This window comes from Chrysochloris asiatica, unplaced genomic scaffold, assembly GCF_000296735.1.
Source record: "Chrysochloris asiatica unplaced genomic scaffold, ChrAsi1.0 scaffold00025, whole genome shotgun sequence".
Lineage (NCBI taxonomy): Eukaryota > Metazoa > Chordata > Mammalia > Afrosoricida > Chrysochloridae > Chrysochloris > Chrysochloris asiatica.
The window spans coordinates 15,319,945-15,337,197 of record NW_006408543.1 but is presented as its reverse complement, the minus strand read 5'-3'; the positions used below and the strand labels follow the sequence as shown (position 1 = coordinate 15,337,197).

Here is a 17,253-nt window from a genome sequence, read left to right as displayed (position 1 = left end):
CAACCGGAAGGCAGCGCCCGGAAGCGGAAACCGGTCCGCAGCGGGCATGGGCGGGAGAAGGGCGAGGAGTGACTTCCGTTTGTCCGGAGTCGCTCCTACCCCCTCCTGCTTCTCTGTTTGGGGATTGGTTCCCAGGACTCAGGCCCCGCCCCCTCCGGCTACGCCTCTCGGGGTCGCGTTTCCCGCCTCCGCCAGGCCAGAGCTGTGGGCCAGGTGACAGTTGAGGATGGCCGGAGCCGAGGACTCTTCTGGGCGGCAGTCAGAACTGGAACCTGTGGTATCGTTGGTCGACGTGCTCGAGGAGGACGAGGAGCTGGAGAATGAGGCGTGCGCTGTGCTGGGCGGCAGCGACTCCGAGAAGTGTTCCTATTCGCAGGTGGGCGCGTGGCCCGGGCCTTTACTCCCCTCCGGCTCCCGCTGATCGCCCCTCCCGGCCGGACTCCCAGTTCCCGCCGCCTCGATGGTCTCCACTGTGTTGGAGCCGGGCAGCGGCTCGCCGTAGGCGTTTCCACTGTAGGCCCAACTGCCCTTTTATCCTCCCTGGACCCTTTCCTCATCCTGTGTCCAGCCCTCCTCCCCCCGAGTCTCCCTCCTTCCGTCCAGTGCCCTGGACCCTCCAGGCTTGGTCCTTGAATTCAGACTCATCTCGGTGGCTGCGCCGCTGCTCAGGAAACCGTCCCTGGGACCTCTGAAATTCAGACATCTTTGTTCCTACTTCCCCCATCCCAGGGGTGTTTATTAAGAACAGAACCATTAGCGTTTATTATTTTTTTAAAAATTATGTTGTTGAGAACTTAACACAGTTAAACATCTGCCAGTTCGACACCTTCTACGTGTATTAACTCCGTGACATTGATATTCTTCAAGTTGAGCCAGCATTCTCTCTCTCCTTTGCTAGGTGGTTCCTGCCACATTCAGCAGCTCACCGACCCCCATCTCATCTTTCAAGTTCCCTTGTCGAATTAATTCTGAAGAAAGTGTAATATTCAAGGCAGACATTGTTTACAAAACTAAAGCATTGTTTAGTACAGAAGGCCTTGGGGGGATATTTTTGGTTTAAGGTTTAAAGAACAGTTTAATGATCTTTCAGGGCAATCGGTTTGTGAGTCCATCCAGCCTTCATGGTTCCAGAAAGTCTGGATTCCATGAGGATGTAATTTCTATTCCACATGCCCCCCCCTTTTGATCAGGATTCTTCTCTGGCATCTTTAATCAAAACCATTAGGTATTTCTTAGGAGAGTCTCCAGCAGGATGAAAGAGCTCTGGATTTGAGATTCTCCCTGTGTGGGCTGAGCTCCTGGAAAGCTCGTTTCTCTTTGCAATTTAATTTGGCAAATGCTCTTCCTTTTTTGATGAAACGAAGCAGGTGCCATGTCTGCCTTATTCCTCTGGTAATACACTGGACCGGAACAGCAGGTGATACTAGCAAAGGGGCATAGAGAGGAGAAAAGGAAAGGATCAGTTTGAGAGAAAATTAGGCCTTTGGAAGAAGACACTGTAAATAAGGGCTTGAGGGGGTAGGATTCAAAGAGCCCTTGTGACTCCTTGAGAGGGAAGCTGAGGGTTAAGAGTTAGGCTGCTAACTAGGTGGTGGATGGCTCACACCCACCCACCTGCCCTCCATTAGAGATGGGTGAGACAGTCTGCTCCTATACTCATAGCCTCCAAAATGCTCAGGAACATTTCTACTCTGTTCTGTAGGGTCTCTAGGGACTGGGTGGCAGTGGGTGGGTGGGACGTAGTGTTCGGTGATTCAGCCTGTATTCTAGGTATCAAAATGGAGAAGAGCGGGGAGCAGGAACCAAGGAGTGGGAATTTGCAGGAGAAAGCTGACCTAGATAGGAGGGTGGAACATTGGGAGATGAGGCCAGACTTGTCATTATGTGGTATGCCCTGAGATCATAATACCAGTTGTGGACCAAGTTGCATTTATCCTGACTGCAAAGCAGTTACATTGTTGAGTAAATCTGGTATGCAGATGTTGGCTGATATTTTGGTCCTTTTGGTCATCAGTAGACTTTTTCCCGGCTGTCCTTTTAAAAAACAAATGATAGGTCCTAGATCTGTGTGTCAGCTATTTTTGAAATGTAGTTAGCCGAATAAAAGAGACCTCATTAAAATGTTCTTTTTTAACAGCAAATTGCACAAATCATGTGTATATCTTGCGGGGGGGAAATGAACACATCCATATACCCACCACCCAGATCAAAAACAAAATATTCCCCAACATCCCAGAAGCCTCCATGGGTCTCTCCCTCCTACGGAGAGGAAGGTAGTAGTGGGCGTGGTGGTGGTGGTATGCCATCACATTGGTTCTGACTCATAGTGACCCTGTGTAGTGTTTCCTGAGACAATGAATCTCTGGGAGCAGACAGCTTCATCTTTCTCTCAAGGAGCAGCTGGTAGATTTGAACTGCTGACCTTGCAGTTAGCAGCCCATAGCGTAACCACTACCCTACCTGAGCTCCTTAGAGGAGGATAACCATTGTTAGGTTTTGCCTATTTTCTCTTAATTTCAAAACAATAAGTTTTGCCTATTTTCTCTCCTTTACTTTCAAAAATTTGAAATTTATGGATAAGTTAACAGAATGTTATGAAGACCTGTATGCCTCTTCCATATATTGTTTTCTCTCTTCCTCTCTGGGTAATACACTGAGCTTTCTTTTCATTTTGTTAACCCATTTGAACAGGAGCTCTACATGGCCCAACACTGCCCCTCCAAATGTAGTCTCTCTCTTTCTCTCTTGCGCACATTCTCCTACTTTTCCATGTGGTAAAAGGGTTAACCAGAACAGCTTGTTTACTCAGTTGACTGAGATTTTAAAACTTCCTATCACTTTAAGAAAACAAGCACTGGTGTAGTACCCCAGACCCGCTGCCGTCAAGTCAGTTCTAAGTCAGTTCTAACTACCGTAACCCTTAGAGGCTTTTTTTCTAAGGCTGTGATTACAAAGCCTCATCCTTCTTCCTCAAATCAGCTGGTGAGTGTGACCTGCCGACCTTGAGGTTAGCAGTCCAGTGCTTATCCTACACTATTACCCGGACTCCTAGTGCAGTACATATATAGTGATATGAAACTAGCAACAGTGTTTCATTACTCTGTTGTATAAACTTTGCTAATAGTCTTGGTGGTTTTTATAGGAAGATCTTGACTTTTTTCTCAGATCTTACTTTAAGTATAGGTAACTCTCCCATGTTTTATGAACTCATTCTCTCTTTCTCTCTGGTTCTATTCTGGGGCTGGCTTTTAGGGCTCAGTAAAGAGACAAGCACTGTATGCCTGTAGTACCTGCACGCCCCAAGGAGAAGAACCCGCAGGCATTTGCCTCGCCTGCAGTTATGAATGCCACGGAAGTCATAAACTCTTCGAGCTCTACACAAAAAGGTAAAGCCGCTCAGATGGTTAGAGAATGCTGCTTTCCCAGCTGTACTAGTTTTCCTTCATCTTGTTTTTCCATTAAAAATAGTTGTGCACTAGCGAAATTTAATGTAGTTATGTTATGCAATGTAATTGGAGAGGATGGTTTTTCCAGAAGGCCTTTTGAGATATAATTATGGTACAAACTCAATACCTATTCTTCTCTGCCACCATTTACCTTGTGTGCATACTGCCATTGTGTGCATTCCAACTCCTAGCGGCCCTGTAGGGTTTCCAAGATTGTAAATCTTTCTGGGAGCAGACAGCCTTATCTTTCTCCCAGGGAGCAATGGTTAGGTTTGAATTGCCGACCTTGTGGGTAGCAGTCTAGGACCGAGTCCATGGCACACACAGTCATCAGTATACACATTTACATATATATAAGCATGGAGTCCTGGTGTGGCACTGTAGGATAAGCACTGGACTGCTAACCACAAGATCAGCAGTTCAAACCCACCAGCCACTATTTGGAAACTCTATACAGGGTCACTATGAGTTGGAACCAATTTGATGGCATTTAACAATAATATCATATAATAAGCATATGTATGTATAAGAAGGGGCTTCAAAAAGTTCATAGAAAAGTTTCATTTTCTTTTAATTCCATTTTTCCATAAACTTATTGAAGCCTCCTTGTATCTGATTTTATGTATATAAATGATCTGTTGCTGCATGTCAACTTGCAAAATGCAAAATCCTCTTTGTTGTTATATGTTTGGGGAAATTCTGAATTGGATTCATGGAGAGCAATCCAGTCTACATTTTAGGTCCTGTAAAAGAGAAGAAAAAGAAGCCGGCTAGGATTTGAGTGTAAAGTGTAAGCAATTAGAGTCAAAGGACAAAATCAAATTGGCTCTTCTTTTGTTTCAGGAATTTTCGTTGTGATTGTGGAAACAGCAAGTTTAAAAATCTGGAATGCAAATTATTTCCTGTAAGTAAGCTTTATAAATACATAATGCCTAGAAATGAGCTCAAGTTGATATTTGCCAGAGTAGATGGAAACCCAATATTTGCCAAAAAGGGAACTTCTTACTGCAAATGATCAGTAATAGACCATATACATAATGCCTAGAAAGGAGCTCAAGTTAAGTGGAAACCCAATATTTTCCAAAATATTTTCTTACCCTTTGTAAATGGTCAAATCAGTAGTAGACCATCGTAGCCTTGCCTATCTTGCAAAATGGCGGGTGAAAAGGCTGAGAAGCCGGCTACTAAGGAGAAGAAAGCTGAAGTCAAGAAAGCAGACGCCAGTGGTAAGGTTAAGAGGCTAACCTCAAGGGCAAAAAACCCAAGAAGGGGAAGCCCCACTGCAGCAGAGACCCTGTCCTAGTCCAAGGAATTGGTATGCATTCCCGATTGGCCTCGTATTCCAGAAAGGCCGGATACCTCTGTCCCTACATCAAGTTCCTCTGTTTAGAAATTTGTCATTGCCACCAAAAGTGATATCCGTGGTATGAAGCTCTCCAAACATTTTACATCTGCTTACTTCAAAAAGAAGCATGTATGAAAGCCCAGATGCCAAGAAGGTGAGATCTTCAACACCAAGAATTAGAAATACTATATTACTGAGCAGCGCCAAGTGGATTAGAAAGCTGTGGATTCACAAATTATGCCAAAACTCAAACCCATTCCCCAACTCCAAGGCTACCTGTGTGCTGTGTGTGCTCTCACAAGTGAAATTTATTCTCACAAATTGGTGTTCTAGATTTCTTGGAAAAACAACTGCCACATTAAAAAAGAAAAAATAGTAGATTATATTTTATTTTTTTAAATTAAATGTTTTTATTTTGCATTGAGTGAAAGTTTATAGGGCACATCATCAGCTTCACAGTCAACCATTCTTATAGCTTGTTTCATTGCATTGATTATTATCCCCACCATATATCATCGGTTTACAGTGTTTCTCTCTATGCTCTTTAGCTTTTTTTTTTTTTTGGATGGGGGGGGACTTGCCTTTTTGGAATTTACAGTCTTGGCTTTTAGGGAAGGTTTTTACATTTGTCTGTGGATATCCAGGGCTCATGTATGAGATTACTAACAAGCATTACTGAATAATCATATTAGGGACAGTTTGCTATGTCTACTAGGTGGCTAGAGTCTGATCCTCAGAGCCTATGGTTTGGACGGTCAGCAACGCTTGGGCCCACAGGGGCTTGGCCTCCTGACCGGGTCTGCACTGTATATTTTATTTTTTAACTGTTGGAAAAACTGTAGCCCTTTCAGAGTCCACTCTATTGATTGTAATTGATGTGAAGGGTTTGAGGGGAAATGTTCTTTAAGGCTTTTCAGGTTTAGGTCAATTATTCTCATGCTCTGAGGCTTTTAAAGAACTCTAAAACGGAATAAATAAAACATGGTAGCCACGGATGCAGGCTAGGTGTGCACAAGAGCTTTTCACTGCTCTTTAGTTAATAAAAGCTGCTTGTACAAAAAGCTTGAATCAAACAACAGAGGTGAGAGATGTTGTAGTATTCAGTCAGAATTACGAAAGCTGTCATGCTCTGTCCGTCTTGTGAAGGTGATTTGTAGATGGTTTCCTTGCCTGCTTTTGATTTCCTAGTAACCTCTGGGGTCCTTGGCTATCACTGCTGGGCATGAAGTACCCCAGAGTTCCAGGTCAGTGTCAATTTACATAGGTTAATAATTAACGAGGGTCGCTATCCCTTGGAATTCACTCAACAGCACTTAATAACAACAGTAATTAATGATGAACTTTCACTGCCATTTAATTGAATGAGCATGTTCAATTTCCCTCAGCTTCTACCCAAACCAAAATTTCCCCCCCTGTATTTTGGGAAAGTATCCCATTAATAGGCATGATTATTTCCCTCCTCCCTTCTCTGTACTTTGAAAGCTAAAGACCAGCTCCTAGAAGGGGGTAGGGGAATATTTATTTAGTGAATACATGAAACTATAGTTACAGTTTGACCATTTTACATATTGAAATTGTCTTTCAGGATAAAGCAAAGGTAAATTCAGGCAATAAGTACAATGACAACTTTTTCGGCTTGTACTGTGTTTGCAAGAGACCTTATCCTGACCCAGAAGACGAGGTAAGAGAATTGGAAGTTAACCCTGGGACTCTGTCATCATGTTTGGGCCCATCTAGCTGTTGAACAGGAATTCAGGCACTGTGGCAGGATTCTGACTGTATCCCTCCTTAGGACTCTGGGCTAGGTTTCTAACTGGTACAGAGCTGAACTAGTCTTTCTTTTACATCATGAGAATGAAAGCAGTTCAAACCCACTAGCCACTCCTCAGAAACACTATACAGGATTGCTATGAGTCGGAACTGACTTGAGGCACAAGCTGTATATGTATTTTCAATAACAAAAGAAAGAAAAAAAAGGAACCAATCCCTACCCTCAAAAAAACTGACATCTTGTCAGTCTGATAAACACATAACAGAATCAAATTTTCATTTCCCTGATCATGAGTGAATGTGCATCTTTTCATAAATTTACTGGGCATCAGTAATAACCTTCATTCCAGGTTTTTTTCCCCCATTTCCTTGGCCCATGTTTGATTAGATTGAGTTCGTTTGTGTTACAGATTTCAAAGAGTTCTTTTTACATTTAGAGAAATTTGCCTTCTTTCTTTCTAATTGTCTTGAAACTGCAATTATTAAACCCAATTAATATGGAAGAACAAATTGGAGCTATCTTTGAGCTAACAAAAAGAAAACCAAACCTGATATTGTAAGGCATAGGACAGAGTGTTATAATACTGTAGAGTCAAAAGACAGAAGAAAAAGAACTACGATGAAGAATCACTTAATCAGGCAGAGAACTGTACAAGCAAAGGGGCAGCACAACATTGGAATGTTAATCACTAGACACGGAATCCTGGGAACCAAAGGGAAAGCATTCAGAAGACTCTGTTCTTTGAGACCTAATTTTTCCAGGGTTAGCACTTAATTCTTCAGATGAAAGGATCAGTTGCTGTCCATATTGTCGAGAAACGGCAGCGTCTACTTTTCCATTTTCTTGGCAGCACAGTAGGGTCAAAACCATGGTTGCCACGTTCTGTACTGGTCAATTTACATTCCCTCCTGGGGCCTCAGTCTATATGTATAAAAAGGGAAAATGAAACCACTCTTTACAGAGTTTTAAGATCTGCTATTAGGAGACCTGGTGTGGTGCTACAGGACAAGCACTGGACTGCTAATTGCAAGGTCAGCAGTTCAAACCCACTAGCCGCTCCTTGGAAATCCTGTGCAGAGTCGCTGCGAATCAGAACTGACTCGACACTTAACAGCATTAGGTAACTGATGTGAAAGAGCTTTGATCCTTGCCAAGTAGCCATCTCAGTGTAACCCTGACCTAAGTCCAGTTCACAGAGGCGATTCCCGTGGCCCCTGGGTCTGCTGCCTCATCCACCCCTTTGGCTGCAGATGTCTCAGAGAGTTGGTAGAGAGTTGCGGCCTGTCTCATTTTACTGTGCGCCGGTTATGTCTGTGTCCCTGTACCCAGTGTCAGCATCAGCCAGTAAACAAGCTGCTTGTCTGTGTTAGGTCCCGGATGAGATGATCCAGTGCGTAATCTGTGAAGACTGGTTCCACGGACGGGTGAGGAAAGCAGCTGCTCCGCTGTCTGGCCTTTATGAAAAGATAAAGGGGATTCCTTTCTAATGGGTGTCTCTGACATCATCATAATGATGTCTACACATAGAAAGTTGTCACTGATGCACTGTTGGGATATTGATGGAGCCCTAGTGGCACAGTGGCTAAAGCGCTCGCCTGCCAACTGTAAGGTTGGCCAGCCGCTCTGGGAGAAAGTGGTGGTAGTCTGATTCTGTAAAGATGACAGCCTCGGAGACTCTACGGGGCACTTCTCTGTCCTGCTCTTTCTCTGAGCTGGAATCAACTCCATGGTCCTGGGGATTATAATATGGGCGTACCTCGGTGATATTATGGGTTGTATTCCATCCCATCCCAGCAAAGCAGCCATCAGTCAAGTAGTCACGCTGAGTTTCTGGTTTGCCAGCACATCTCCAAGTCCGTGTTTATGTTCTTGTCTATGGAGTGTCCGGTAGCATTAAGAAGACGGGGGAGGGGAGACTGTATGGGGCTTAGCAAAGGTGGCACAGAGACCCAAAGTAGCACCCGATGTTGGACAAATGACATCCATGAACTTGCCCGATGCAGGGTTGGCATAAACCTCCAGTTTGTGAAAAAACAAAGTCTCAGCAAAACATAGTAAAATGAGATAGACCTGTGTTTGTGTATAAAAGAATGGCATTTGGAGCAACTTGACGATCAGAAGAAAACTCTGTTTTCTGTGTTGACAGCATCTTGGTGTCACCCCCCCTGAGAGTGGGGGCTTCCAGGAGATGGTGTGCCAGGCGTGTATGAAGCGTTGTTCTTTCCTGTGGGCTTATGCTGAGCAGCTGGCAGGTAGGGACCTCTGAAGTCTGTGCTCTGCCACCAAGATGTTCTGATGGCATCTGCGTGGGCCGTGCATTCTGTTCAGGACCTGCTTCTAAGAGGACTCTGAGGCAGGACAGGACGTGTAAGACACGTGCCTTTTCCATCACACTTGTACACTGGATGGGAGACTTTCAGAACAACGTATGTTTGATGACATGGGGCAGACTATGGATGAACCAGAGGTAGAGAAAATGGAGGAGGCAGTTTTGAATGGGACTTTGAAAGAGAGAGAAATAAAATAGGATGATCTTTAGTGTAAGACATGCTTTTGGTTGGGGAGGGAGTAAGAGTTGTAATGTAATCGAGTGCCTTTATTATGCACTGAGAAATTGACCCAGACCAATGACCATATTTTTCTGCAGATAATGTGCCCATGCATATAATGTGCATGGTGCCCCAAGAAAACATACATAAGTGGTCTCACAGTTTTCAGAAACCCTTATAACACACACTGAAAACGTCGTGGAAACATGGATGAAAAAATAATGGAATATTTGAGGGTAGACACATGTTAACTTGGGTGACGGGAAAGGTAATATACAAGAAGACAGAGGTTGGCAGAAGAATGATGAAGACACAGGGAGGTACTCAAGGGCTAGAGGGGATAGAGATTGTTAAGTGCCATCAAGTCAGTTCCGACTCATATAGCTAGTCAGTATAGGGTTTCTGAGGAGCAGCTGGTGAGCTTGAACCACTGACCTCGCAGTTCACACAGCTTTGCAGTCTGGCGCATTAACCCACAGTACCACACCAGGACTTCCTAAAGGGGTTAGAGGTAAATAGTGTTACATACACAATCTTGGAACAACAGTGATCGGTGGGTAGATACATGGACAGATACACAGACTGAACGAGTATGGGAGGAAGAGTGGGAGTACACCCACAGATTTATTGGGGTTTAAAGAGGAGATCTGTATGACTATGGTAGAGCATATAGCAGGCAAAATGATGAAAACTTCTTAGTGATTACCAGACTTCCTAAGGCAATAATGAATAATGAGTTGTTGAGTCAGGGGGGCTCAGGACCCTAGTCTCAGGGCACACCACAGTCAGCTGGCATCCCAGAGCCCACAAAGACAATGGTCCACATCCTACTTTGGTAAGGAGTGTCTGGGATCTGAAAAGCTCACGGACAGCCATCTAAGGTGCAACAATTGGTCTCTCCATGTGTGGAAAAAAGAGTGATGTGAATTGAAGATGCTTGAGATCCATTAGTCCTGTGAACTAATGGAACTTGTGAACATCAGTCTCCACAACTCTGAGACCAGAAGGTCCAGATGGCACCCAGCTGCCACTACCACCTGCTCTGAAAGGGATCACGTTAGAAGGTCCCAGATAGAGTGGGAGAAAATGTGGAACAAAACTCAAAATTAAAAAAACAACTGGGCTTACTGGTCAGAAAGAGACAGGCAGAACCCAAGACTAATGTATTGCCCTTGACCACTCTTTACATCTGGAAAGGAACTCCCCCTTGTGGGCCCATTTTTAGCCAAGTAATAGATAGGTATATAGGGGAACAACAACATAGGAAAGGTATGGTCACCATGAAATAGTCAATTGTTCACAATTAAAAGGGCACCATTTACCTCAGGACAAAGGTGAGAAGGGATGGCGTGATAGTGAAGGTTCTGTGCTAACTTGATGGAGCCAGGGTTCCCAGTTGTTTGGTAGTTGTTAGTGAACGCTATGAGCAGTCAGTCAACTGAAGGATGCTACCCTGGGGGGTGTGGCCTGGTGCCAGTATGATGGGCATGCAGTAAGGGCTCAGTCTCTCTCTTCTGCTGGGGACCGGGACTCTACAATTTTAAGACATTACCTTGGTCTAAACTTTTTATATATATATTATATACGTCTCACTAGTTTTGCTATAGTCTAAGCTAAGTGGTACCGAGAGTGGGACTGGATTTTCTTCATATATATGTATATATATTTGTTGCTGTTGTTAATTACCATCGAGTCAGTTCCGACCCATAGCAACCCTGTATAGAGTTGCTGAGGAGCAGCTGGTAAGCTTGAACCACCAACCTTGCAGTTCAAATGGCTTTGCAGTCTGGCGCATTAACCCGCAGCACCACACTAGGACTCCATACGTTTATCTATGTGGAACTCTGGTAGCGTAGTGGTTATGAATCGGGCTGCGAACTGCAAGGTCGGCATTTGGAAACTGTCAGCTGTTCCGTGGGAGAAAGATGAAGGTTTCTGCTCCCGTAAAGATTTGGTGGTGGTAGTTATGTACTGTAAATCTTTACGGGAGCAGAAAGCCTCATCTTTCTCCCGTGGAACAGCTGGTAGTTTCCAACTGCTGACCTCGTGGTTCACAGCCCGATTCGTAACTACTCCGCTACCAGAGCTCCTTCCCGTAAAGATTTATAGCCTCGGAAACCCTGAACAGGGTCGCTATAAGTCAGAACCGACTCCACAGCACATAATAACAACATGTATACATACATACATACATATATATATATATATATATATTTATGGAGCCCTGGTGTAGTGCTGTGGGTTAATGTGCTGAACTGCAGTCAGTTTGAACTACAGGGTCAGCGGTTCAAGCTTACCAGCCGCTCCTTGGAAACCCTATGTAGGATCGCTTTGGGTCGTAACCAACTCAACAGCACATAACAGCAGCATATACATAAGAAGTTTATATCAAGGGTATAGCTTACAATTAATTGTAGAGTCCCAGGTCCCCAGCGGAAGCAAGGGAGCCTTTTCGCGTATGTCCATTACATTAGGAGCAGGCCACACTCCCAAGGGAACATCCTTTCAGTTGATTGGCTGCTCATGACCCACTCATCAAAGAGTTAACTGTGCCTGTGTTAGGGTTCATCACTGTGGGGATAAGCACAGCTCAACTGCTAAAGCTCTGGACATCCTGCCCTAGTCAAGTTGACACAGAGCTCTAACTCTGACGGATGGACAGGTGGGTAGAAGGGCAGCAGGAAGCACAGGGTCAGCTCTGAGCTGCTAAACACAAGATTGGAGGCTCAACTCACGAACCACTCCTTGGAAACCCTGTTCAGGGTCTCTATGAGTCAGAAGTGACTCCACGGCATATAACAGCAACAATGTATTTTCAAGTGGCAGTTACTCATAATATCAGTGACTCTGACCTCATTATTTCTTGCCCTCCTCCACTTTGGGATCACATCCCCATAGAAACCACAACAGCTCAGCCACACCTTTGGTGTGCTCTCTCTTCCTGGCCACACTCTTTGCAGTCAGACCCCTCACTTTCCATAGATACTGGGCCTGTCTGGATTTCCTCAGGCCTTGGATTTCTTCATTGTGGTCTCCCCACTTCATCTCCTTCCCCATCAGAAATGACCTCATCTTCTGTTAAATGGAAATATGCCTGCATCCAACAAAATGTCAGCATCCAATGTGAGCTCCCTTCTCATGTCTCTTCCGCACAGCATTTCTGCCTCTAGACCAATCTTTTACAAACACTGGTTTTCTCCCCAAACTACCCTTCCACCTTGTCCACAGTTACTCTCTTCTTGCTGCCACTTCTTGAGTTACCCCATGTCTTCTGTGGTCTTTACGCAGAAAGTGTGTTTTAGTCATGAGTCATGTCTTTAAAGGACCTGTTGGATGATTTGAACTCTGGTTAGGCGGCCATACCCTGAAATCATGTCCATGTTTGCTTCTTCCTTACTTTTCCTTCCAGATATTAAGGTTGGCTTTTTCCTTCCAGATTCTGAAATACCTGTTAACCAGATCATTGTCTGACAAGTCAGTATGCGTTTTGAATGAACTAATTCATTTCATTGTACCCACAGTAACCAAAGTATCTACCGAGGATGATGGATCGGTGCTGAATGTGGATGGAAAAGGTGACCTGGAAGTTATCCAAGCAGAAAATGGAGATCATCAAAATAATGTCCTCAAAGCAGATGTCCCGGAAAGTGGAAAAGATGCTGTTACGGATGTCAAAGCAGAGCAGACCAGTGAACCGGGGACCAGCTCCCGTTCTGAGTCTGATCTCCAGGTAATGTCATGGGCCAGAGCAAATAAACTCAGGCTAAATGAATCCAGTGAGCTCAGCATCTTTGGATTTCAGTGGTACCTTCTACCTGAAGATATGTGGGTACAAAATGTAAACTAAAAAACTATGATGGTTTTCAAAATACACTTCCAACCGTGGTTTTGTTTCAGAAGGCATTTAAGAATCAGAGTCTCAACGCAGAATCCCAGTTTGGCTGCAGACTTCAGCTACTTAAAACGAAACCGCCTGTAACGAAGAACACTGCCACCTACTGGCCGCTGAACTGGCGCCGTAGGTTGTGTACCTGCAAAGACTGTTTGGTGAGTTCCTGATCGAGTTCAGCGTTAGTGTGTCTGGGGACTGATGCCGAGACTCTAGACTAAGAGCACCTGAGATGTGTATTTGTGGAGTTGCTGTACAGAGCGTAAGCAGATTGATAGATAGGACTTGCAATCTGAATACTTATTGGATTTATGGCAGAAATTAATTATACAATGTTATTTAGGTTTTTATCACAATGGTTATCTCTTAACCTGTAGAGTTTCTTGAGACTCACTGCCTGGAAGTTCCAATAACTCATTGGGTTATCAATAGAGACCTCCTAGGTTTGGGGGCTATCTGGTATAAGGAGTCATGGATTCAAGCAGCTCCGTGTTAAAAGACTCTGGTTTTCCTAGCTTTTCCTCTGGAAATCTCTTATCAGTCTTTGGTGGTTCTTGGGAAGTTGGCTTTTTGACAACGACACACAGGTCTAACGAGCAAACTGGTTTTATTCTCAAAGAAAATGTATGGAGATCTCGATGTTCAGTTCCTGACAGATGAATATGACACTGTTTTGGCTTATGAAAACAAAGGCAAGACTGACCAGGCCACCGATAGGCGAGACCCTTTAATGGAGACCCTGAACAGCATGAATCGAGTCCAGCAAGTGGAACTGATCTGTGGTAAATACTGTGTGTGTGTGTGTGTGTGTGTGTGTGTGAGGATTCAGAAAGCTTTCAAAGTGCCCTTCACTATTTAGGGAAAAAAAAAAGGACATGTAAAAGATGAAATCGCTTTCATTCACTACAGAGAAAGTTGAAACATCTGCATGGGTAGTAGACCTCAGCGACATACAGTTAGTATTGTTGGGTATTCACTGCTCTTGCCATTGAGTCAAGGTTAAATGCTAGAAGAATTACGTGCTTGAGAAACCAGAGTGGGTGCTGTTTTGATAAAGTAAATGTATGAGGCAAGGAAAATCGACTATTGGTTTCTCTTTCTTTCCACTGGGGTTTTCACTCATCTTGTTATCTGTGGGAAGGTTCCTGGAATTGCTTTAGTGCGTCACGGGAAGCCTCTCACAAAAATCCCGAAACCCACTGGAAGCAGACAGCCTCATCGTTCTCCCATGGAGTGGCTAATGAGTTTGGACCGCTAACCTTTTGGTTGGCAGCCCAGTGCTTAACCCACTGTGCCACCTGGGCTCCTTAGGATGTCACTGCTCACCCACCAGCCCACCTATTGCACCTATTGCTGTCAGGTTCATCCGACTCCCGGTAACCCTGTAGGACAGCATAGGACCAACTCCTCATTGTTGCCAAGACTGTACATCTTTACGGGGGCAGGCAACCTCATCTTTCTCTCAAGGAGCTGCTGGTGGGTTTGAACCGCCAACCTTGTGGCTAGCAGTCCAGTGCTTATCCACAGCACTACCAGGGCTTCTAGGGAGCCACTAGAGGAGATGAGCTCCCCAGCCTTTCAGTGCAGGCGATTCCATTTCCCCCACTCTGCCCAGCTGGTGTCAGTGCTGTGCAGCCGGCCCGGTTTCACTGAGGTGTCAGCACCTTGGTGCCACTTCTCTGGCGTGCTCTGCTGACCAAGGCCGCATAGGAAAGATCTTTGTAACCCCTGAGGTGCCTTGTGTTGTTGTTGTTATGTGCCGTGGAGTCAGTTCCAACTCATAGCGACAGGGTTTCCGGGGCTGTAAATCTTACGGGAGCAGAAAGCCTTCTCTTACTCCTGCGGAACAGCTGGTAGTTTCGAACTGCTGACCGTGACATTAACAGCCTGATTCGTAACCACTACGCTACCAGAGCTCCTTGAGGTGCCTTGTACTTAATATGAAAACTATTAAGTGAATGGAAATCCTGGGTGGTGCTGCGGTTTAATGCACTGGACTGTAGTCCAGTTTGAACCTCAAGGGCTGTAGTTCAAGCTCACCAGCCGCTCCTTGGAAATCCTCTACAGGGTCATTGTGAGTCAGAACCAACTCCACGGCACTTAACAACATTAAGTGAATGATGAGACTTTCTGCTCCCGTAAAACCCTATCCAGGGTTGTTAGGGGTCGAGACTGAGTCCTTGGCACACAACCACCACCGTTGAATGAGTGAGTTTGCAAACCTAATGTTTGACTCATCTGAGGTTATTTCAAGTAGTAGAATTCCATAGAAGTAGGAAACACTTTAAAAATGCATTATTGTGAGTAAGGATATATTTTCTGCCCCCTGGATCCCCTTCCTTTTAAAAAAAAAAAAAGAATCATAGGGATCAGAATAAAAGAGAATTTGGGGGAAATCGGAACAAGTTTCTGTGTAGGTTTCACTTCAGAAGACTTTGACGGACACTTTTGACCTACTCCAATGTCAGTGGTAAATCACTGGTTTTGTTTTTCAAAGCAAATGGCCTGCCTGGAGTCTAAGTGCTTGTTTGGTTGTTTTGATTTAGAGTACAATGACTTGAAGACTGAACTGAAAGACTATCTCAAGAGATTTGCTGATGAAGGCACGGTATGTTGTGTTAAGGAGTTTGTTCTTAGCCCTAGATGTTTGAATAAACTCTTTCCTCAGATGAAAAAAAAACTGTCTGTGCAACTTAAAGAACATTGTTTGGAGTGTTTAACGCAGAACTATTTAGAAAGGGGGGGTGGGCAGCACTGAGGGACATCCCGGGAGGGTCCCCCCGGGGTCAAGGTGCTCTCCACTTCCGGCAGGAGGTCCCTCTGTGCTCTGCTGGCTTCTCTGTCCAGTGTTGCAGCAGAACTGCCCTTCGTGTCCTTCATCAAGCAGGGCTGTGGAAGGGTTTAGGGTGGGACATCCCACCCTACTCCTCTCGTTGCTCCATCCCTTCAGATCACATCATGGGGAATCAGTACAGCCCGGTCCAACCGCTGAGAGGCATGGCCCAGCCACTGGGACATGTATTTGGGGGACACAATTCAGTCCTTGACACCGGCTCAGCTACTTGTCTTCTCAGCTCCTATCTATTGAGGACTGGCTGTGGGCCTGGCAGTGCTCTGTGGGTAACATAACCGTCTGACCTTCAGATGACACCAGTAGACATGCGCTAGTGTGGTCTCCATCTTTGAGGAAGCAGAGGTGATGGTGGAAATTGAGCTCTAAGCATTACACGGTTCTGCCTGGCTGTGTGACTCTGAACAGGTCAGACTCTATGAGCCTTAGTGATTGCTTGTATACAATGGTGACTACACCTAGTCACATGTTGACATACTTACCACCCCTGACCCTGTGCCGTTCTCACAGCCCTTTCTTGCAGCCGTTGTGTCATTCCATCTCGTTGGGTTTCTTTCTCCTTTGCCCTGACCGCCCTCCACATTACCAAGCCTGATGTCCTCCAGGGACTGGGCCCTTCTGAGAATCTGGCCACAGTATGGGGTTGGCCTTCCTTGGTTCTAAGGCACATTCTGGTTGCACTTCCTCCAAGATCGATTGGTTCATCCTTCTGGCAGGCCACAGTAGATTCAGTTGTCTTCGCCAACACCATTAACATTTGTAGTAAAACTTTCACATGCCTGTCAGCTTAGTAAGTCCTCAAACTGACATTTTTGCTTTTTTAAGGTGTCTTTAAAGAGGTCTTGTCAGTGCAGTTATGTCATTTGATTTCTTGACCGCGGCTTCCACAAGCGTTGATTGTGGATCCAAGCCTGTGAAATTCCTGACAGCTTCAGTCTTTGATGATTACGTTGCTATGAGGGTGAGAGGGCCCTTCACTGAGTGGTTCTTATCATTTAGTTCCATTTCCGAGTCCCTAATCTTTGCTTTTTATCAATAGGTTGTTAAGAGAGAGGACATTCAGCAGTTCTTTGAAGAGTTTCAGTCAAAAAAGAGAAGAAGAGTGGACGGGATGCAGTATTACTGTAGCTAGAAGACAAGATGGAGCCTTCTCACTCAGGCCAACGGCAATGCCTCTTGCTCTTCCAGGAATAAAGGAAGCATCTTTCACAATGGTCCCCTTTTCCTCCTCTAGCCGTGTGCTTCCCTCAGTCTCCTTCTCACCTGCAGTAGCCACGGAGTGTCCCCAACCAGCGTTCATCGTTAGGACGGAACTCCAGGCAGGCCAGTTCATTCCACAGACATCAGTCCCCCACCTGACATACCCAGGGTGCTTTGCTTTCTAGTTTTAAGAAGTTTAGTT

General features: G+C 45.0%; 1 protein-coding gene across 1 annotated transcript; it reads left to right on the top strand.

The window, feature by feature from the left end:
* The first annotated feature begins 220 nt into the window (after window positions 1-220).
* On the top strand, window positions 221-16,983 carry UBR7 (ubiquitin protein ligase E3 component n-recognin 7 (putative)). The gene is made up of 11 exons (XM_006839555.1): window positions 221-376; window positions 3,253-3,386; window positions 4,290-4,350; window positions 6,377-6,472; window positions 7,933-7,986; window positions 8,709-8,814; window positions 12,633-12,841; window positions 13,009-13,158; window positions 13,620-13,782; window positions 15,547-15,608; window positions 16,891-16,983. Exons 1-11 carry the CDS (start codon window positions 227-229, stop codon window positions 16,981-16,983), a joined length of 1,278 nt encoding a protein of 425 aa, XP_006839618.1. The 5' UTR covers window positions 221-226.
* The last annotated feature ends 270 nt before the right edge of the window (window positions 16,984-17,253 follow it).